The 22,164-nt window shown below is 43.7% G+C and overlaps 1 protein-coding gene across 7 annotated transcripts in view; it reads right to left on the minus strand.

Annotated features, from left to right (window-relative positions):
- Positions 1–22,164, minus strand: part of LOC101467899 (ankyrin-2) — a 95,562-nt gene that overhangs the window by 31,482 nt on the left and 41,916 nt on the right. For 3 of the 7 annotated variants that reach the window (XM_076881402.1, XM_076881398.1, XM_076881400.1), the window contains 23 exons: positions 21,511–21,609; positions 20,880–21,077; positions 20,680–20,778; positions 18,801–18,899; positions 18,583–18,681; positions 18,285–18,482; positions 15,849–15,947; positions 15,422–15,520; positions 14,790–14,987; positions 14,396–14,494; positions 14,197–14,295; positions 14,028–14,126; positions 13,853–13,951; positions 12,485–12,557; positions 8,894–9,035; positions 6,830–6,917; positions 5,133–5,236; positions 3,389–3,613; positions 1,223–1,377; positions 928–1,139; positions 493–697; positions 313–409; positions 17–245 (listed from right to left, as the gene is read on the minus strand). In XM_076881402.1, coding sequence (XP_076737517.1) covers positions 17–245; positions 313–409; positions 493–697; positions 928–1,139; positions 1,223–1,377; positions 3,389–3,613; positions 5,133–5,236; positions 6,830–6,917; positions 8,894–9,035; positions 12,485–12,557; positions 13,853–13,951; positions 14,028–14,126; positions 14,197–14,295; positions 14,396–14,494; positions 14,790–14,987; positions 15,422–15,520; positions 15,849–15,947; positions 18,285–18,482; positions 18,583–18,681; positions 18,801–18,899; positions 20,680–20,778; positions 20,880–21,077; positions 21,511–21,609 — 3,114 coding nt within the window. Of the gene's footprint in view, positions 1–16; positions 246–312; positions 410–492; positions 698–927; positions 1,140–1,222; positions 1,378–2,336; positions 2,436–3,388; positions 3,614–4,877; positions 4,917–5,132; positions 5,237–6,829; positions 6,918–8,893; positions 9,036–12,111; positions 12,166–12,484; positions 12,558–13,852; positions 13,952–14,027; positions 14,127–14,196; positions 14,296–14,395; positions 14,495–14,789; positions 14,988–15,421; positions 15,521–15,848; positions 15,948–18,284; positions 18,483–18,582; positions 18,682–18,800; positions 18,900–20,679; positions 20,779–20,879; positions 21,078–21,510; positions 21,610–22,164 lie in introns of all 7 variants that reach the window. The other 4 variants (XM_076881397.1, XM_076881396.1, XM_076881399.1 and 1 more) reach the window with 3 other exon arrangements.

The following is a 22,164-nucleotide window of genomic DNA, read 5'->3' on the forward strand; positions in this document are numbered from 1 at the left end:
CGCTCTCCTTTCTCACCTCTACATCTCGGCTGCGCGCCACCTCGGCGAAGTTCTCCTGCTGTTCCAGTGTTTTATCAATCTTGTCATCAGTCATGCAAAAGCAGCGCAATCGGGCCTCAATCGGGTCGTGGGTCTTGGCGAAGATGACGAACTTGGCCATGTAAGGGACACAGATGATTTCCCGATACACCTGAGTGGAGAAGTTGACCGATTCCTGGACTTGCCGACAGTCTATGAGCCAGAACCTAGAAATCAGAAGAGGGTTAGGAGCGAGCTGGTGTCTGTGGCTGATATTTGGTTCAGCTGGTTTACCTGGCAGACACGTTGGTGGTAAAGGACACGCAGTCATTAATAAAAGTTAACGGAGTAGTTCCTGTTATATCCTCCCACTGGGCTGGCGTTGTTCCACCTGCGTGACATGAAATGTTAGAATGTGGAGACGCGTCTCAGCTTCACCCGTTAAGATTTGAACTTTTCTACGGCTTCTCTAACCCGTGATGCTACAAAGCAATCGTAGGGTGGGTGCGTCCCCTCCAAAGCCGTTGAGGACGGGGTCGGAGTTGCTCTTGGGGACAGGGATTGTCATGGTGATGGGTTTATGAAATTTCCTCCTGCGCGGCTCCAGAGTGACAATGGGACTGAAGCTGGCCTTGTTCCCCAGGAGCTTCCTCACGACATCTATGCTCACTGGCTGGGCCTGCGAGACAAGAGGAAAGCCTGGCTGTGAGGCAACTGTACGCAGACAGCACATGTGCTTTATCCACCTCTTTTGAGTCCATTTAGTAAAGACATCGACATGAATCACAGCAACTTAAGAAGGTTGAGTCTGTTTTGTTTCCATGGTTTAAAACTAAAGCTTTGAATATTAAGAACAACATAATGACAGCAAAACAGAGAACATATAAAAGCTAACCACACTCTGTTTACCTGCAGTCCAACCCTGATCCTCTTGGTCAGCGCCCCCTCAGGAAAAACTGCCTGAACTTGTGGTACAACGGTGCTGCTGAGGATGCCTCCTTCAGGACCAATCAGATTGCTGTCTTGCTTGATGCGTGACACCACAGCAAAGTATTGTGGGAAATCTCTAGTGATGATACGGCAAATGCGTTTCCTCTCCAGCTCTTCGGGAGTTTCCAGTTCTGCAGAAGGTGAGACAGAAAAGACGTGATCAGGCCTTTATCGTTTGACGCCGCGGTGTCGTCAGCCAGTGTCGGAGACTGACCCTCGTCCATGCCGTTGAGTATCTGGTTGAGCTCCTCTTGAGTGTGTTCACAGTGATGCTCCTTCCAGCTCTCTCCTGTTTCGCTCCTCAGAATCACCAGCTCGCGCTCCTTCCCTCGGAGGGCAGCGAAGTGAGGGATCTCCACAATGACAGGACTGGAGGAACAAGATACGCTGGGTAAGTCCAAGTAAAACTAAGCGCGTGGTGTGATGGAATATAACAGGTTAGTGAGGTAAGTCTCCTGTTCTTTGACTGTTCATCTTTGTATCTGGATACGAGCCCGACTGTACCTGTGCTTCAGACACAGTATCGCTCCTCTTGCTCTGGCTTCACTGCTATGTGAATTACAGTTTATTTTTTCTGCAGCTGATGTGTTGACACGTGGTGATAAAGAGCATCTCAGATAAACATGTAGAGCTGTGCTGGATAAAAGCATCTGCACCAGCAAATCTCAGGTGGATTCACTTGAATCACAACATTCAAGTTGATTTATGATCAGTGTGTCGTCCATTTGTAATAGTTAGAAAACGTCACTCTGACACTTACCTGATGAGCACAATCACAAACTAGTTACAACGAGTATCTACAAGAAGCGTCCTGCAGGCCAACATCGGGACAAACACATATTTCTATGTGATATTTATATGGTTACCTGGCCTGTAGTATTTGTTTATGTTTCACTCTAAATACTGTTGATGTTATTTTATGACTTTGACCACTCAGGCAGGAGAAACACATCAATTTAAAATATAGTGAAAAGGCCAAATATTGCCTGGTGACACCATGTGATTTCTTATAAACTCTAAATAAAAACCATACAGAGCCGATCGCTGAAGCGTGCACTCATATTCTCCTGCTTCCCTTCGACTTACAGGCCACACAACCATTTAAATTTCACACATAAGTGAGAGACAAATCTTCCCCCGAGAATGAGAAGAAAGAAAAGGGAAACGGCAAAGCAGGAAGGAGAGAAGTGACAAGCAGTGGCTGGAAGCACGGACACTAAATGAAGTGGATTATGCAGCATTAGCACAAACACGACAGCACAGTAACAAAGAAACTGGCATCCATGGATTGTTTCATATGCAAAACCACAGACTGGTTTCCACCCTACCCAAGAAATCTGGTCCCCGGTGGACCAAGCTGGAGGATTCGGGTAACCAAACTCTCTCCCTCATTTAGAGGTGGGGGGGCACTGGGGAGGTGGAGTTTACTGTGATTGACCGAGCGTCCGTATGCAGCAGTGAGGAAGAAAGAGCACACACAATGTTTGGGTTGAGCGCCGATTTTCTCTTAGCTGCACAGTTAGGACGTCCAATAGAGCATCACGAAGAAATGACAAATAAAAACATACAACATTTACCCCAAAGCTGCGCTTATATTTATACTCAAGTCCTTCTTTTCATAATAAAGAAGACTGACTTTGTAGTTCTTTGCATTTCCATAACACACACTGTGTTGGTCACTGAAGAAGTCCTCTGATAAAGCCAGTTTGAATCTGTTAGACTATTATTCTGCATTTTTATTCAAATTAAATCTGTTTATTTGAAATGAGCTCATCATTGTGGCCGTGTGGGGCTAGTTTCACTGCAGAGCTGCAGAAACATTTCACATCACAGCAAAAACTTCTGTCGTCTGCAGCAAATCTGTAACTGTGACCATCTCAAACGTTACCAGCAGAGGGCAGAGTTTCAGTCCACATATCAAACCAATCATGGTGCGAGACACTGCAGCTGGAGTTAATAAGAAAAGCTGTTTCATCAAGTGTTAGGGAGAAAGGTTAGAAAGAGTCGCGCTGCAGCTGTTATGAAAGTAAACAGGCCATGCTGGCAGACCGCTGGCACTGGGAGGAAGCGAGAGCAAATACAGAGACAGTCTGAGTCAGGCAGAGGCTGGCAAATTAATCTGAAAGAAAAGGGCAGCACTTTGTAACCTTTGCATTTATACGGGATACAAATTAATAACAGGATAGATGTTCAAAGGAAAGAAGCACTTTTCGTCCTGCCTGGAAACTTATTGCCATAAAACATTCAAAGCTACTAGCAAATAATATTATATCATGTGTATGTGTAAGGCGCCTTGAGGCAACTGTTGTTGACATAAATAGACTTCAACTGTTAACCTCCACACATCCAGAAGCTTCTACAATCACTATTCCTGTCTTACCCAAGGAACTGGGCTCCAGAGGGTCCCACCTCGATGAGCCTGCTGGCCAGACCCTCCCCCTCAACCATCGGGGGCATGGTGGCCAGACGGTGCCTCTTCACCAGTCGGCACGTCACTCTCGTCGGGGCGCTGCACTTCCTCGGCGGGATGATGATGCGGAGGCCGTTGTGTCGACAGCCGCGCATGGCTCCGCCCCTGGCGTCTACCATGAAGCTGACCAGGAAGCTGAGAGGAAGCAGGAGATACATGCACGAATGAGACGCCAATATTGTCCGGTTCAGTCTAATTCAGCTCCATTAAGTGGTGAGAAAGCAGACGGCAAAGCTTTGTTTGGTTTGAACAGTTTGTAAGATGCACACTTACACGAAGGACCACCGCTGTTTACTTGCTCGAGTTTTTGAACACAAGCAACAGTTAAGTCGTTAACTACGTATCTCAAAATCAAGAAGGCCCCGTTAAGACTCAAGAAAGCACGAGATATGAGGACTAAGGAAGATCCTGTCGGCGTGTTGGCCTGGGACACTTTTGTTCATCAAACTTTCCTTCTCTAAAGAAGCAAACACACTTTCTTCATGAACTATATGTATTTATGGTTTTTTCTAAGTGAGCTTATCTATCTTAGACCGTGAAGCAACAACAGCACAACTATAGCATAGTCTTAACTTTAGTGAACTGATTCAGCGAGGTCAGTAATAGTAAACTTAAGCTAGCTCACATCACGTAGCATTAGCCAATCTATGCTCGTGGAAACAGCAGACCAGAACAATGCGTTTTCTTTATTATGTTTAATCTTCAAATAGAGATGTTACAAAAAAAGGATAGCTGCACTTTAACATAGACTACTCATTACCATGGACAACTCTATGATTGTAGCATGGTAGCTAACGTTCGCTCAACCTTTGGTTTCTGTTTTCTCAACACTGAATGGACGAGGGCTGCTCTGCATTCAGGTTTGACCTTCGCTCTCCATGCACAGTCACAAGTATGCGTATGGATCACACATCCCAGCGGGGTAAAGACCGACTGTGATGAAATGACGATATGACACTAAAGACGGTTCTTGGCTCAGCTTCAGCCAAACAAACAACCAGGTTAGAAAACCCAACGACAGACTTGAAACAGCTGTTAAATTAATGTTAGAAGACGAGATTAGAGTAAACTGTAAGTTTATTCTAATAGTCTCCACACCACGTGGCATGTTAGTAGAAATGCACAGTTCACGAGACACTGAATGAAGTCGACAAACATGTCCTCAACCTTCAACCTTATCTAAACTTTCCTGAACTTGCAGTGTCATGATGCCAACTTTGGAAAATCATTTAGAGAGTTTATGTTTAATTTACGTTCAGGCTGAGAATACAGGAATATACACGAGATGTTGTCTGTCGAGGACGGTGCAACACATACACCTCTCCATAGGGAGAGCACACTGAGCGGAGAAGGACGGTGATGAAGGGGAATGAGGTGCAACCAAGGTGCAGAAGGTCACCTGCTGTGGTCTCCATGATCATGGCACGGAGAGGAGTGGCTAAAACAACAACCACAACAGACAGAGAGGAATCACAAGTCAGGCAGAAGAAATCAGAGAGGGAGAAATCCCAGCAAGTGTAAAAAACGAGCAGAAGGAAAAGAACAGGGCTCAGTAGGATTTCCATCTACGAAGATCCACAGAAAACAGTTTATTCACAGAACTCTGGCAGTGTAAATGCTGTTTACGACTTTCCTTCAGTGCTGCTGTGCTTACCCTGAATGGACAGGGCTGGAGGACAAAGCCACGTTGTCCAGGTTCTCTGTGCCCCAGCTCAACCGGTACGAATCCCTCTCAGTCTCCCTGGCAAGGGATGAAACCTGGAACGAAACAAACCTCTTATCAGAGACCAGTCATCTAGGGCATTGAGAAGATCATGGGATATACTTGCTCCTGAATTTGACAGAAACATAATCCCCATAAAAACAGCAGGACCGTGGGTGGAGGAGTGGGTTGGGTGGGGTTGCAGCCCTTCTAAGGCTGAATCCTGAGAGCTCAGATGTGTTAAGTCTGACAAACAGAAATCAGGCTCGCTCAGCCCTTCTTTCATTGATCCATCCTCGTCTTTATCGTACTCACATACAAACAGTTTAGATTCACCAGTGAAGCCAACCCCACTAACTGCATGTCTTTGGAGTGTGGGAGGAAGCCAGAGTACCCAAGAGAACCCAGGAAGACACAAGAGGAGCATGCAAACTCCACACAGAAAGGGTCAGATGGTTGCTGCAAGGCAACACCGCCTCCAGGCTGGATAAATGGTGCTTACACAGAACTCCTCTGCTCTAACTCTAATTCCTCCAGGTGCTAAACATCCTCACACAACATCTTACTCACAGATTGATGTGCAGACTGAAGTAGCTGAGAATCAAAGCACTTCAGAGTGGTTAACAGTACAGTCCACAGCCACAGCCTGAGCGTCATAATTCCTAACCTTTAGGTTAACATCGTCCCACGGCAGCGTTTTAAGAATGCACAGAATAATTTACTACACTTTTTACACGTATACCACCTACTAACCACATCAAGGACGCTTGGGTTAAGGACTTGGAAGTGGACATATCGGATGCTTTGTGGGCCAATGGGTTGAAAAAGATTAAAGAACACTCTGTTAATGCCAGACTACAACTTATACAGTTCAAGGTCCTTCATCGTCTGCATTTTTCTAAAACAAATCTATGCAGCAGTTTTCCGTCTATTTGGTCTTTGTGTGACAGATGCAAAGCAATGGAGGGAACCCTTGGTCACCTTTTCTGGTCTTGCCCCACACTCGGGAGTTTCTGGGCAGAGATATTTAATATATATTTATGATTTAAAATTAGAGCCGGATGGTGTACTTGCAGTGCTAGGCTCCCTAACCTCATTGGCACTCAGACGTCCTCTTCAGAAAGCCTTAATGTTTGGCATGATTGTAGCTAGAAGACTTGTTCTTAGAGCCTAGAAATCACCATCTCCTCCATTGTTCAGGGTTTGGCTACGTGAGATGATTGAAGAGGTTTGCTATCGTTTGGCTGACACCCATTTTAAGTTTGTCGAAATCTGGGGCCCTTTTCTCGATCATATTAATGGGAATTTAACATAAACTTTAACCCATTTGACTGCACTTTGTGTTTGTGTGAAACCCTGATTCCTTCCTGGACATGTTTCCCACATCTTCTGGACTTGGTGAACTCTCTGTTGCCCTGTCTAACCTCACACAGAAGATCATCTTCTTTGGACACTGGTGTTTCTTTTGAACTTTTGATTTGTACTGGCTAACTGGTGTATTTTTTCTTTTATTTTTTTCCTTTTCTTTCCTGTTTGTGTTTTTGTTGTTGTGTGTTTGGTTTGACGTTATGTAACTTAGAACTTAAAATCTTATCAATAAACATTAAAAAATGCACAGAATTAGTGATCTGTGTGATGATGCGGCGTACCTGGTGACTGGTGAGCATCTCCTCCATCATGCCTTCATGTTTAGAAGAGTAGTAGCTGTGGTGAGTGGGCGTGAAGGACCTGTCTGAACTGAAGCACACAGGAAAAACACAAGCATGAAACCTGTGAAGCCCATGATATCAACCCAGCACGGCAGGAAATTCATAATCTTTAAAGTTCTGTTCTGGTCGGGATCAATGTCCAGCAATTACGTGGTGAACAGCATGTTCAAAAGCTAAAACTGTACCTAAAGTGTTGGTTTAACAGCAGCGCTGCTGGACACACGAACGCAGCAGCCAAAGCATCTGATCTGTTTATTACATACGGCTGGAAGGCCGAGCCAAGCTCAGGGAGCACGAACACCATGCGTGCATGTCAACACGTTCCTAACTTTCCACCGCTCCAAGATTCCTGTGGTCGTTAGGGACATGAGATTGTGGTTTACCAGTGTAGTCACCGGTGCTCTCCCAGCTTTATAAAGCACCAACGGGAATACAAAGCTCTTCATGTGCTTAAAGCAACCTGGGTTTGAGCTGTGGGTCCAAAGCTGCAGCAGAGTTACTCTCTATTATCAGTTCTGCTTTTGATAGAGTAGATCCCAGCCTTCATCTCTAGACTGGAACAACACGTTGGAATAAAAGGGATTGTTGTGGAATGGTTTAAATCCTTCTTATCTAATCGAACCTTCTCTGTTAATCTCAGAGACTCATTATCACCAAAGACCGTGCTTTCCTGTGGGGTCCCCCAGGGCTCTGTCCTTTTTTCAATCGACATGCTTCCAATGGGCTCAGTTTTAAATAAATATGGCCTCTCGTTCCATTGCTACACAGATGACTCTCAGATTTACGTTCCCCTGAGATGAAAATCTGTGAATCCTCTGAAGGGTCTGTTTGATTGTCTGGAAGACGTTAAGGCATGGATGGCGCTATATTTTCTCAACCTAAATGAGCAGAAAACTGAGGTCATTGTTTTCGGTGCTTGTGACCCTCTTCACCTCGGCCCTCTCGAGATCTATAAAAAATCCTCTGCAAGAAATTTAGGACAAACATATAAATAACATAATCAAGGCTGGCTTCTTTCATCTCCGCCTCCTTGCAAAAGCCTTTCCTCTGTTTCAGAGATTTTGAGAAAGTGATCCCTGCCTTCATCTCGTCTCGACTTCCGTAATAGCCTCTACTCTGGTATTACCTCTACATCAATTGGCCGACTGCAGCTAGTCCAAAACGCTGCAGCACGGCTCCTAACTGGGATCACACATCTGCCATACTTGCATCAGTACACTGCGTGCCAGTCAGCTTTTGAATTCATTTTAACACTTGTTTTTAAGACGTTACATATATATCTCCCTGATTTCCTAACCCGATATTCTCCCCCAAGATCCCAAGTCCCAAGGTCGAAGTTAAAACACAGAGACCGGGCATTTGCCGTGACCGCTCCTAAGTTATGGAGCTCATTGCTCCTGCATGTCAGGACCTCTCCAACACTGGAGACTGTCAAACCCGTCCAAACACCACTTTTACTCTCTGGCTTTTAAGTCAAGATGAGTCTGTTTCTATTGTTCTTTCCATGATTCTATTTTCTCTTAATCTCTATTCTGTTTTCTCTGGTATGACTGTGTTATTGTGCAGTACTTTGGTCAACAACTGTTGTTTTTGAAAGTGCTATATAAATGAATAAACTTGAAGACTTAGAAGTCCAGATACGTGGATGGAGTCAGCACATACCTTTGCATTCGATTATGTAGGTATGAAAAGGCAGACCGTGAAGTGTGAAGAGGAGAGGTTGCAAACAGACACAAAACATACAGGCTGTTAGCTGTTTGTGCATACACTGAATGGGGCGGAGCCAATGTGAGTAAAGAGGGTGGGAAGGGAAGAAATGCACAAGTAGGTTACATAAAATGTCATAAAAGGGAAAAGAGTGTGTTATTGAAACAGCTGTGTGAGCTGCAGCTTGTAAAGCGGTATAGAGAACATATGCAACAACTGTGCATGAATCATTTCATCCAGGAATATGTTTCACAGCGAGTTTGTCTCTGTCTTTAGCTTTTACAGAGTTTGATGCACCTGTCGGTTCGTCCTCCCTCCAGGCTGAAGCGCAGGTAGTTCATCCCATCCAGGTACTGTCCTGGCAGGGAGTCATCTCCCAGCTCCCGCAGATCCTCAGGCCTCAGATACTCCCCTCCGTCGCCTGTCATCGTGTCGTCACCTTGAGAAGCAGAAATGAAACTATCAATGAAAAACCACAACTATAACCAACCACTGATGAGAAAACACAGTGACGCACCTTGATGTTGGGATATTGTTAGAAATATTTTGGACACAAGTCAACAAATCTGTAATTGTGCTTGTTTTGGTTTTGATGTTCACAGGTGGAAACATCACAGCCAGTTACTCTACAAACAGGACATTTGAACATCTGGCTGAAAGTGGAAAACAGACATTGATGTGGCTCATGAACAAGAAACACAGGGCTGCTGTACAGGAAATCTCAACGCGTCGTCACTTTTGTGTCTCTAGTTAAGAAAACCTTTCACAGTTTAGTGGCTGCACTGACGTGCACTTCACAGCTTCTCGCTACAGCATCTCTATATTCTACTGTATTCTCATGCTTCGATTGAAGACTGTGCAAAGCAACTGTAAGGCTTATGCTAACTGCATAACAGTGATTTAGCACTATTACTGTTCCACTACTGCACAGCAGGGCTCAGCATCGCTGTTGGCTGCAGGACGCAGATGTTCAGCATGACTGTGTGCAGGCGATTAGTGGAGTCAACCCTCTGACTGTGTTCATGTATTATAACAGACATACAGATGGATTGGCACTTATAAGTATATTTATACTGAGCATATTTCACCCATGTGCACATTCACAAAGCGCTTTATTTTTACGTTTCGCTGTCTCTGAGCTGCCAGGCTCACTGAAATGCTGAAGCCTTGGTGATAACACGATAACAGCTGGAGGAGCCGGGAATCGAACCGCTGATGTTCCTGTTAGTAATGAGCTACAGCTGTGCAGCGTTACTGTCATGCAAACAGGTTTTAAGTCATACTTTACATTTAGAATAACTCCGGTTTGCAATTTTAAAAAGACAAATCAATAATATTATTATTTTTTAATATGCAACATCTTTCCAAATTCATGCAAGCCACTGGCTAACATTATCCAAGTGTAAAACAATCTTTTTTGCTGACATGTTGGCATGGGATGGGTGCTAACAACAGTCTCTCACTCTCTCCACGTTCCCTTTGTATAGTCACAACTGCCAGAGCAGTGTCAGCTAGGGATGCACCGATACCGATATCGATACCACATTTTCTAAAGTACTCGTTAAAAGTCCCCCGATACCGAGGCACAGACGAACAAATTTAAAATTTAATTTTGTTTTTTTATAATTACTTATTCTGTAATATGTTGCATACAACATGCTTTTCATTTTAAATAAATGTTCTTAATTCCAAACTAGTCCCTTGTTTGTTTGTTTTTTGTTAAATTGTAGGACTAAAGCTGTTACCTGTAAATTTAAATCGCGTTTATATTAAGTACTCAATATCGGGCAGACCGTGTGGAGAGTGTGTTTGGTGGACCCAGGTGCGGACACAGACGCAGGAGGCAAAACTTGTGCTAAGCTCAAAGCGAACCTTTAATCAGGGCTGATACAGAAGGCAAAACAACAAACCATAAACTATGGGAATGACAAAAGTAAAAACCTAAACTGGGAGTAACTAAGGCTATGAACGAAGACCAGGACTGAACTATGACGAAGTACTGCGGACAGACTGTGAACACGACATGAGAAACTGTGAACGAGATCTCGGTACTGGCACATGAAGGTGCAGGCAAACATGACTGGAGAAAGTGACTATGAACATGTCCAATACCGACTCTTGCAGACTAGAATCATGACGTGCAGCTAGAAATAACAGGGCGCATGAACAGACGACGCGACACTGACACGAAGACACACTGGGCTAAAATACACCGAGGAAGTCATCAAGGAATTAGAGACAGAAGGGGACACAGCGAGAAACACTGACATAAGACAGGAACATGAACCTTCAGAGTAAAACAGGAAACAAGACAGCACTAAACAAAGACGCAGACACGACACAGAGACAGAACTAAACCTGCAATAAACACGAGAACACAAAACCTACGAACGAATCCCTGAACAAGAAGAACTGAAACATAGATTCATAATCATCAGCATCATAATAAGGAAAGAATCCAAAATGCAAAAACACACCAAAACATAACTCAAAATCCTGGGTCAGGCTGAGCCAGAACGGTGACACAAGCAGGCACAGCAGCAGGAGAATGAATTAAGGGCTTAAAGGACAGTTAAAGCTTTGAACGGGACTCAGCTGTACTGATGCTGATCCCACCTACATGTGTACACTGTGTTCGTAGCTACAGCTGAATGGAAACGAGCCGAGCTGGAGTCATTGCTGTGCTCCTCATGTTTACAACTGAACATGATACAAGAGTGTTCCCTTGTTTTATATACTGGTCCATGACAATATGACATCATTTAAAACAACATCATAGGCCTGATGGTTGGAGTCGTGGAGCCCAAAGCTTAGTGGAGACCTCGGGAGTATCTAAGCTTAGCGCGATTTCCTCCATGCAAATTCCTATACTGATGTGCCATAACATTAGAACTTCCTAACATCCTCCTGTTGCATCCAGCCATGGACTCTCTGTGCTGTTAGCAGCAGATGCACACCTCAAACTCATTGCTGAAGCCTTTTTGCTTTGTTTCGGTGGTGCACTGAGGTCAGTGGGCACCCTGACTGCTCTGTGCACCCCTGTACACGACAAACTGATGCACTGTGTATTCTGACATAACCAGCAACAACCTTCTTAGCAGCCTGAGCTGCAGTATCATGCACCAGTGAGCCGTCCATGACCCTGCTGGTTCACCACTGTCACTTCCACGGACCAGTTTTGATGGATACTGATCACTACAGCCCGGGAACACCCCAAACAAACGGCAGTTTGGAGATGCTCTGTCCATTCCTGCTCGTAACACATCGCCTCTGAGGTTCACGTTCACATGCTCCCTGGTAAATCTCACCCGCTAACAGGTGCCGTGAAGAAGAAATTATTCATTCATGATGTTATAAAGTACATAATTAGTTGAAGTCTGTAGCCAACACACAGTGAACACTTGTTACTCTTGAACGACTTGATTGGACCTCTGGAAGAGTTAGTACAGTCCAGGCGTATTCACCATGCCTTCACTCCTACAGCAAACCTGCACACACACCCTCATGCTGACTACCTTCCTCATCCATGGAGTCGTCTGACATGACATCATCATCAGTGGTTTCCCATGCTGTAGGTAAACAGCACAGTCACAGGCTGATTGGTAAAAATCATTTGAAGCCACAAAGAGGGACGAACAGAAAGGTCCAACGTTCTCGTCTGATCTCAGTATCATCACTTTATCTGCTACATGTTACAACCAGTACAGTGGCTACAGATGCCAACAAAGAAGCAAATGTGTGCAGGCTATAAAGATTAAATGGAAATGGATTAACTGATGGAGGTTTTCCAACTTAAATGTATGATAAATGAACTCATGGCTGCAGGACCAGAGGTGGCTCTCTTCATTGGGGAGTGGGCTGCAGGCTCACGCTGTAGCTGCAACTTACCCTCTTCATCTGACACATCGAGTACTTCGGTCATGGTCTCTGGCACATTCAGCTTGTGTTTCTCCGTCACCGTCTGCCAGATCAGAGCAAACAGAGCCCGTTAAAAACACGACAGTAAGTTTATTAGGCAAAGCCAGATAGTACAGTTTGATGCAGAGCAGTTAGCTTTGTTGTCTTAATTCAACCGTGTGGTCATTTTGAAAAAACAGAGATTTGTACTGATGGAATGGCACGTATCATTTTTACTGTGTGCTCTCATATATCTCAGCCAGTGTTGTATTATTACGCCAAAGTGATGCGTTATAGTGGACAGATAAAGAAATGCATTGTTTTTATGAAGACTACAAAGTTATGTGAATTTCTAAATGTAAAAGATGTAGGGAGGTGTGTGTCGTGGGTAGCTTGATCTGGTTGTTAAGTCTGACGTCACTAGCCGTGTCTGGGCCTAAACTCCGCTCTAACAGGTGTAACAATTGAGTTTAACATCCAGGCATCCATGAAAACGGAATTTATGACATTTAACGGAGGTAGCAGGAAGTTAGCTCGCTAGCTTCTATCTAAATACAATATAGCATGTCCTGACTGCGGGGTTTTGGAAACAAATTCAAACGTACAGCTCTGTTATCACTTCCAGCATAAATGAAGACAGAAAACTAAACAGCAGTGACGTTTGTAGGGTTACTGAAGTTTGGCTAGCTGGTATATAATGATGTGCTACGTGACCGCTAGCAACACAGCTATGTTAGCATAATATAAACAAGCTAACTTTTTTTCCACTGGATAAAAGTTAACGTGAGTGTTCTCGGTGGTCAGGAACAAATGTAATCGCATGGCAGGATGCTGTAAAAGGACCAAACTTCAGCCAGGAGAACAACTGAGATAATCCATCCACAATACGAGGTTAGTCATTCATATACTGCTGCATGGGCTGGGCTGCAGTTACATCCTAAGGTTTTAAAAACTGAGCTTAAATAAATGATTAGCGGTAATAAAAGCCGAGGGAGGTCAACAGGGATCACTGACTGTTTTAGGAGCTTTTTGAGATCAAATAGAAGAAAATACATAACATTAAACATGTTAACAACACAAAAGCCATATTAAACGCAGACTACTTTAGACCCGGAAGTAGGATTTGTCGCGTCATCACTGAACAACCGGATAGGCTCATAAAGGACAGAAGGGTCCTGACCCTGCAGGTCTGTGGAGGTTTCAGGTTTTCTGCATGAATTTCACTCTGGCTGCTCTGTTTTCCTCCAGCAGGTCAAAGCCAAACCTGAGAGTTTTATCTCTCTGCCAGCTGTCCAAGGTGTAGCCGGCCTATCGCAGCTCGGACAGGCTCTAAGAAGTGTGCAGGTGTGTGTGACGTACCGTGGTGGTGGTGATGATCTCTTCAGTCACAACCCTCAGTGTGTCCACCACAGAAATATAACCCAGCCTCCGAGCAATTCCCAGAGCTGTGTTGCCATTCTGCACAGGAAAGCAAAGCATTATACGTGTGTGTGCATGTGTGCGCGTGCGTGTTAGTGTGTGTGTGCTTGCGTACCACAGTGGTAGCGTTGGGTTTGGCACCGTACTGCAGCAGCACATTAATGATGTGCGTGTTTCCTTGCTGCGCTGCCTGATGCAGGGGAGTGTATCCGTTCTGAAAGCACAGCAGAGGTGAGTCCTGTTTGTTCAGCTCTCATTAAAACACTACAGCTGCTTTTCAGTACCTTAGTCTTGGCATTGACACTTGCGCCATTCTGAAGGAGGAAGTTGACCATCTTTGCGTTTCCATAGTGACATGCTACAATCAGCGGTGTGTAGCCCAACTGTGAAGCAAAAACAGATCAGTTACATTTCTTTAAGCCATGAATAACAACACCAGAAGCTGTTACTGTTATTAAAGGGAAGAAAACCCTTTTTTCAGACCTTGGTCTGCTGGTCCAGGTTGGCACCGTTTCTGGCCAAAATCTCAGCAACGGCCACTTTGTCCTCCTGAGCTGCCAAATGAAGGGCAGTCAGGCCGCTCTGCAGGAGCAACACACAGACACGCATTAACGCTGTTAGCTTACAATGCATGATAGTGCCCTATACCAAACTATCTAGCTTTAGCCATTACTCTGCAGGATACAGAAGCAGAGGACAGGAACTGTGCACAGTTTATTATCATTATTCAAATTTATTTCATTCCATTTGTTGTCTGAACCTTTTCTTTTTTACTGTTGACATTTCTAATTGTGGACACATTAGTAGCTTTATTAACAACAGCATCTCTAAACAGGGCAAAGATGCATCACATGCTCTGGGTGAGTTTCCACAGTACCTTGGTGGGAACGTTGATTTGAGCTCCTTTGGTTATTAGCAGAGCGGCCATGTCCGCATGACCCTCCTGGGAGGCCAGATGGAGTGGAGTGACCCCCTGCTTGGTCAGGATGTTAGTCTCTGCTCCGTAACGCAGCAGCACTGTGGCGATCTCCATCTGGTTCTTTTTAGCCGCAATATGCAGAGGAGTGTAGCCGTTCTGATTGGTGCAGGACACACGCGAGAGTTGCTGGTCAGCAAATGTTGAATATCATTTTTACTTTTAAGACGACTGTTTATCAGAGAGTTTGGCAGTGAATGTATGCTGATGCTGTCACTCACTCCTCACATATGAGTCAGTCACACACGCTTTCATTAGTGTGAATGCACAGGCTGTGCTCTATTGTGGCTCAATAACACATAGACTATCCTGCTGCTTCAAATGTAATGGATTCATCAGCAGCTGAAGCAGCAAACACTCTTTCTCCTCCTGAGGGAATTTCAGATATCATTGAGGCTTCAGAGACGTTTTTGAAAGCAGTCTTTAAAAAACAGGACAGAGCCGTCGGCTGTGACGTCCCTCTGGCTCTAGCTTGTAACTAGCTGGCTAAGAACAATCCTATTATATACTACATCTGTGCTCTGTTGAATCACCTTTGCCATTGTGTGTGGTGACGCTCCTTTGTCCAAGAGCAGGAGCGCCACATTCTGGTTATCATAATGTGCTGCGACGTGGAGCGAGGTGAGGCCATTCTGTAAGGTATGGAAGGATTAGACAGAAGCTTTAGAAGGTGAGATGAGTTAAAGTAATATTAGACAGCATCACCAGGCTCTTATTATGAACACAAAAATGTGCATGAAGGAGCAAAAACAAGATCATTGATGTGAACAGGCACCTGTTAGCTTTTTGAGTCAGGGTTAGTCTAAATGAAGGGACAGCTGATGTTATTTTTTAAACCGTACCAGCATTCCTGCAGTGAACTTGTAGTTAACAGGAAATTCAATAAAATAATCACATCTCATTGTTTTACAATACTTGCTATGAATTTTAAGGATTGCAAGTTTCTGTTTGGATCCATACCTTCCCAGCAGAGTCAGGAGGGGCGCGACGCTGTAGCAGAAGTTTGGCTACATCCAGGCTTCCATACTTTGCGGCCACATGCAGCGGAGTAAAACCTTTCTGTATTAGGAGACAACCCAAAAAGTGACAATAAGAACTCTGTTATAAGACACCAAGTGCAGGAACTCCGTATTCAGAAATCACAGGATAGGCTTTAATTACAAACTTTGCACAGAAAGTAAGGACATTTGTGTTTGGTGGAGGATTTCTTTGTTGCTACAGTGTTAGCAACACATCTTACTTTTATTTTCCCCTAAAATCATGCCACATTCATAAACAGAGTGCATTTGTGGGTTGAGCAGCAGAGTTGAGTTTGTATGTTGAGCAGCAGAGTTGAGTTTGTATGTTGAGCAGCAGAGTTGAGTTTGTATGTTGAGCAGCAGAGTTGAGTTTGTGTGTTGAGCAGCAGAGTTGAGTTTGTGTGTTGAGCAGCAGAGTTGAGTTTGTATGTTGAGCAGCAGAGTTGAGTTTGTATGTTGAGCAGCAGAGTTGAGTTTGTGTGTTGAGCAGCAGAGTTGAGTTTGTGTGTTGAGCAGCAGAGTTGAGTTTGTATGTTGAGCAGCAGAGTTGAGTTTGTATGTTGAGCAGCAGAGTTGAGTTTGTATGTTGAGCAGCAGAGTTGAGTTTGTGTGTTGAGCAGCAGAGTTGAGTTTGTGTGTTGAGCAGCAGAGTTGAGTTTGTATGTTGAGCAGCAGAGTTGAGTTTGTATGTTGAGCAGCAGAGTTGAGTTTGTATGTTGAGCAGCAGAGTTGAGTTTGTGTGTTGAGCAGCAGAGTTGAGTTTGTGTGTTGCACGAATTAAAACCTTGCCAGATGTAAAGTATTACTGTAAATATTGTTAGAACATATTAAGTATTGTGAGTCAACAGAAATGTTCTTACTTTTTGTATTATTTCTTTTTTATTTACTTTGTCATACTAGTACTACTATTGTCGTAGTATTATTTAAGCTTTGTATTTAAGTACAGTATAAATTATAAGAGGAAAAGACCTTCAGTTACTGCCAAAATCTGTGTACTGCTATAAACAGTTCATAGTAGCAAGCTGATGCAACTGCAGGTAACCCACAGGGAACGTCCATTTTATTTAAAGGCCAGCAGAGGGGGCACTTTAGCTGTAAGGACACACTGAACCAGCTTGTTTATGATGCAGGCCTGTTCATGGAGAGAACAGCCTTTTGTCTCTTAAAAGCAGAATTCAATTTAATAGGTACACAAAAAATTTAACTTGTTTACTTACATTGCATTGTGGAAAATACTGATATTATGAGAAAATATGGACAATTATGCACAATTTGATGTTTATAAGGATGGCGCTATAATTGTGTTACACTGTAACAGCGACAGCCACACCCCTCGCTCCCCAGAGAGAAGTCTAGGAGAGAGCAAAAGCACTGAGGCCTGACAAATGCAGCCTCACACAATGCTTTGTCTCTTCTCATTATATGAATAGATTAAGAGGTTGGTCTGTCTGGGATGGGGTACAAAGTAAAGATCCTGACTGCACAGCCTGTTAAACAGTCATGGTGATAAATCACTCAGCTGTGTTCAGACTCCATGAACAATTCAGAGGGACGTAGCAGCTTTACTGCCTCATCAATCATTGATCAGAAGAATCCCACAGACAGACCAGGAGATGCAGTATTATAGTCACCTCTCTATCCCAGCCTTCAGCAGAGGACTACATGGGGTCGAGACATAAGAGTCAACGTTCAGAAATGTAGGCAGGTCGTGTTTACAGGCTACACACTGATAGCTGATGTGTGCATGTACCTGCTGATTTTTAAAGGCTAGATGCAATGGTTTGAAACATTAATGTCAGCTAACATATGTGGTGTGGAGACAGACAATTATGAACCAAATTGTCACGACTTGGTGCCAAACTACATCTCTTTTGATTCAGCTCTTTATTATAAGTGCAATAAAAAAGCTGTATTTGTTTGTCTGATTGTTTCATTGTTTTGTTCTTGGGGATTTTTCAGTGATATATTTGTTTCCATTATTTCATTTATTCTTTTTGTTGACTTCCGAGAGCCTGAGTTGATATTTTAAAGCGCTGCATTTGATTTATTACATTATATAGCTGTCACATACACAGCTCCTTCCAGTAGACTCACACAGCTCATGGTTCTCTGTATTTCTATATATGAATGAGTGATTCACAGTAAAGTGAATCTTATGCATCGACAGGCGTCACACAAACAGCTTACAGAAGGAACAAAGTGAACTTCAGGTGATTTCTGCGGGACAGGAACCCTGAATGTTTTCATGTTTTCACTTTTTGCAGCTGCCATGTTGAAAATTAGAAATTAGAGCTTTACATGAACTGAAAACTGTTCGTTCCACTGCTCTGTGCACTAAATCACACCATGGAGATCCAAAGTCTTCTCCCACACTCACCTTGGTGGCTAGTGAGTGTGAAGCCCCTGCCTCTAGCAGCACCGAGGCAGTCTCCACCTGCCCCTCCCTGGCAGAAATGTGGAGGGGGGTGTAGCCATTGGTTGTGGCAGCATCAGGATGGGCCATGTGCTGCAACAGCAGCTGCACAATCTCAGTTTTCCCCAGGCGGGATGCAATGTGAAGGGGCGTCTGCTCCTCCTAAACAGGACACGCAGTAGAAAAAGAGCTCAGTGACCATCAGAATGAAAACGTTAAAGATTCTTTATCACGTGTGCAAATGTGATTGCAGCAGTCTTACACGTGCCCGAGCATCTACCATTGCTCCATTCCTCAGGAGACATCTGACAACCTCCACCTGACCTGCCCGGGCTGCCATGTGTAAGGCCGTTTCTCCACGCTGTGCAAACGACAACATATGGCTCAGACGAGTCAGCGCACATTCTGAAAACCTCACTGTCACGCTGTGTTCATCTGACTTAACAAATTGCTGCATTTGCCCCGTTTCACATCACTCACAATATTGCTGACGTCAGCCGAGGCCCCGTTCTGCAGCAGGAGCAGGACGATGTTCAGGTGACCCATGAAGGCTGCTACGTGGATGGGCGTCAGACCCGACTGAACACGGGAGAAAGCACAACAGAGATGATTGGACAGAATGAAACGCACATCAGATGAATCAGTGAATAATATAGTGCGTTATGTCTGTGTGGTATGCAGCCATTAAATGCTACAACTGCAGGTGGTCATAATGGACAATACATTCTTATCTTTCATTAGAAAAGAAGAGGAAAACTGATACAACAAAACCTTTAATTCTGGTCTTTATGACTAATTTACCATCAATATTTTTCAATTAGAAATCAGCTTATTGCTCTATTTGTAATTATGTCCAGCAGTACTGTCTATAGCAGGCGTTTTAGATCTCACCGTGGGTCAACAGCAGTGTTGGTCAAGTTACTTGAAAAAAGTAATCAGTAACTAATTACTGATTACTTCCCCAAAAAAGTAATCCCGTTACTTTACTGATTACTTATTTTCAAAAGTAATTAATTACTTAGTTACTTTTTAAAAACACGATTTCCAACCTGAGTAGGTGATAAAGCGATAGATCTTTCAGCCCAATTCTACTTTTTCTGCATAATCCATCATACAAAATGTAATCAAATGGAAAAGTCTCTTTTTCTAACTTGTTTTATTAGATTTAATCTTTTAACTTTATGCATCAAGCAAACATTTAATTATCTGCAACATTCTCTGACTGGAAGAAGTTAGTTTAACATTTAAACCTATTTTCTGCACATTCCAGCACATAAAATAAAATATTTTGTGTGTTTACACTCAGTCTTTCAAATAGATGCAAGTAAAACACAGCAGAAAATAAATAAAGTCAAAGACTCAGCGGTCCTGTTGCTCTATTTTCACCTGTAAAGCAGGAGTGGGGTAGGCGGAGGTTTACCCTGGTGCAGGTGTGCCGCGGTCAGTGGAAGAATCCGCGAGTGTCTCTGTGAGTTTCCCATCACGTCGTAGCTACTCGGTGCTTGTTGGAAGTTTAGGGGTTTTTTCGCTGTAAAAAGAAGTTTTCTTCCCACGCACGATGGACGCTAATGTTTTTGTCACTTTTTATGGAATCAAACTCAAAGTAAGGTCAGTACTTCCACGCTTTAAACGCTGCACGCTCATACTCTCTCTGCACTCGATATGTGATCCACTGTTGATCTGCACACAGCTGTTGTCACGAACGTCGCACTCGCTTACGTCACTGTCGTGAGACATTCTCGCAAAAAAATCACGGTTTTAGTAACGCAGTAACGCAGCGTTCCTACGGGAAAGTAACGGTAATCTAATTACCGTTTTTGCAATAGTAATCCCTTACTTTACTTGTTACTTGAAAAAAGTAATCGGATTACAGTAACGCGTTACTGCCCATCTCTGGTCAACAGTCCTGAATCACATGATGAGGTCATTACCAGGCCTCTGGAGAACTTCAACACATGTTGAGGAGGTCATGTAAATCAGCTGGACACGTCTAAACCTGCAGCTCCCCCATCCTGGTCTATAGAGATGTTCATATTTGAAATTGTTCAATAACAATAAGCCTCCTTTAATTCTATTCACTACACCAAGAGGATCTACTCGGCCTGATGTTATTACATTACTATGAGTACTACTGAGTCAGTTTGTCACTTTATGACTCCAGTTATACCCGTGGGATGTTGCTGTTAGCATGCTGCTGTTAGCATGATGTAACTTTAGATTGCTACCTTTGCTACATGTAACCAAATTCAAGTATCATGTATGCAATGTCACAGATTTGTTTCAATAGTAATATTTTAAACGTATAGAGAGCAATAATAAAGGCATTTCTGCAGTCGGATTACTCCGATGTGTAAAGCACCTCTGTAATGGCCTGGATGGAAGCTCCATATTTAACCAGCAGCTCCATCACCTTCACGCGGTTCTTCTTACAGGCGATGTGCAGCGGTGTGAAGCCATTCTGTGGAGCAAACACAGTGAACCTCAGAAGAATTCCAGGTGCATGTGGACAGATTGTGATCCTTTTTCCATTCGTGGATCCATGTTTTCTTCGTGACCTACCAGTGCCCTGGCGTTAGGGTTGGCCCGTTTGTCCAGCAGCAGTTTGGTGACTCTGTAGTGACCGCAGTGAGCCGCCACATGCAGTGCTGTCAGGTAGTCCAATGTGACATCATCAACAGGAGCCTTGTGCTGTAGAAGGTGTTTGACGCATTCAATGTGGTCACCTTGTGCTGCCATGTGCAGAGGGGACAGCCCATTCTGTGGGAGGGGACAGTTGGTTCAGCAGAGGAGAGCTGCAGGTGAAATGCATTGTTGGTTTGCTGGAAGTGTAAATAAACAGCTGCAGCGTTTCTTTTTATCTCTGATTGATAACACAGCAGTTTGACTCACTGCTGTTTCTGTAACAAACACTGATCTGTAGATCTACTGTTGAGCATTCAGAGTATTTGACAGAGAATCTGTTGAACATGCTCATCGTGTTTTATACAAAATAATCCCTCAAACTCATCATTTTATATGCAGAAAGTGCCAAAACCCTACAACACGTGGGCTTGTTTATCCTTTGACCTCTCCTTCCTCCCACCTCGCAGAAAAAGCTCCTGCTGGTGACCAGCAGACATCACGAGCCCTTAGCTCCACAGTGACACGTTACACAGGACACAACCATGACTTTAGATGGTGAATGTGAGACCTTGGTCCTGGCCAGTAAAGGTGCTCCTCTCTCCAGCAGCAGCTCTACAGCCGTATCGTGTCCGCTCCGAGCAGCACAGTGAAGCGGAGTCAGGCCGTCCTACGAAACCAAGACAGTAAATGTGTATCGACTCTGGATGCTGCAGGACAACGATGGCTTAACTTTTCATAACAGAAACAGTCCTGATCAATTCATCCTGATGTTTATTTAAAAAACATACCAGATATTAGAACATTCAAACTAAGGATCTATTCATTTTACATTTTGAGTCATGTATGAACACAGGCTACAAAGGATGCAAGAAACACAGACAAAAACAAGTCAAGCAGATGTTTTTCTCTAAGGACACACGGGGTGACTGATGGGCAACAACAACAGTAACAGATTAGTTTCAGTGCTTATCATATTCATCATCAAATCATTTAGATAAAACAGAGATATCTCTGTATGTGAGGGACAATGTCAGGATCCATTATCCATGAGCTATTAATGTAATATCATTACATTAATGTACAACAAGTCAAAAACTGAAGTGGACTAACACAGTGCTAACATTTTTCTCTGAAAAATGGCATCACATTACTAAAATAAAGTCCTCAGTTCCATCATTTTATTGGTTTGAATATCTGTATTGGAGTAAATACACAATTTAAA

This window comes from Maylandia zebra, unplaced genomic scaffold (assembly GCF_041146795.1).
Source record: "Maylandia zebra isolate NMK-2024a unplaced genomic scaffold, Mzebra_GT3a scaffold11, whole genome shotgun sequence".
NCBI classification, from domain to species: domain Eukaryota; kingdom Metazoa; phylum Chordata; class Actinopteri; order Cichliformes; family Cichlidae; genus Maylandia; species Maylandia zebra.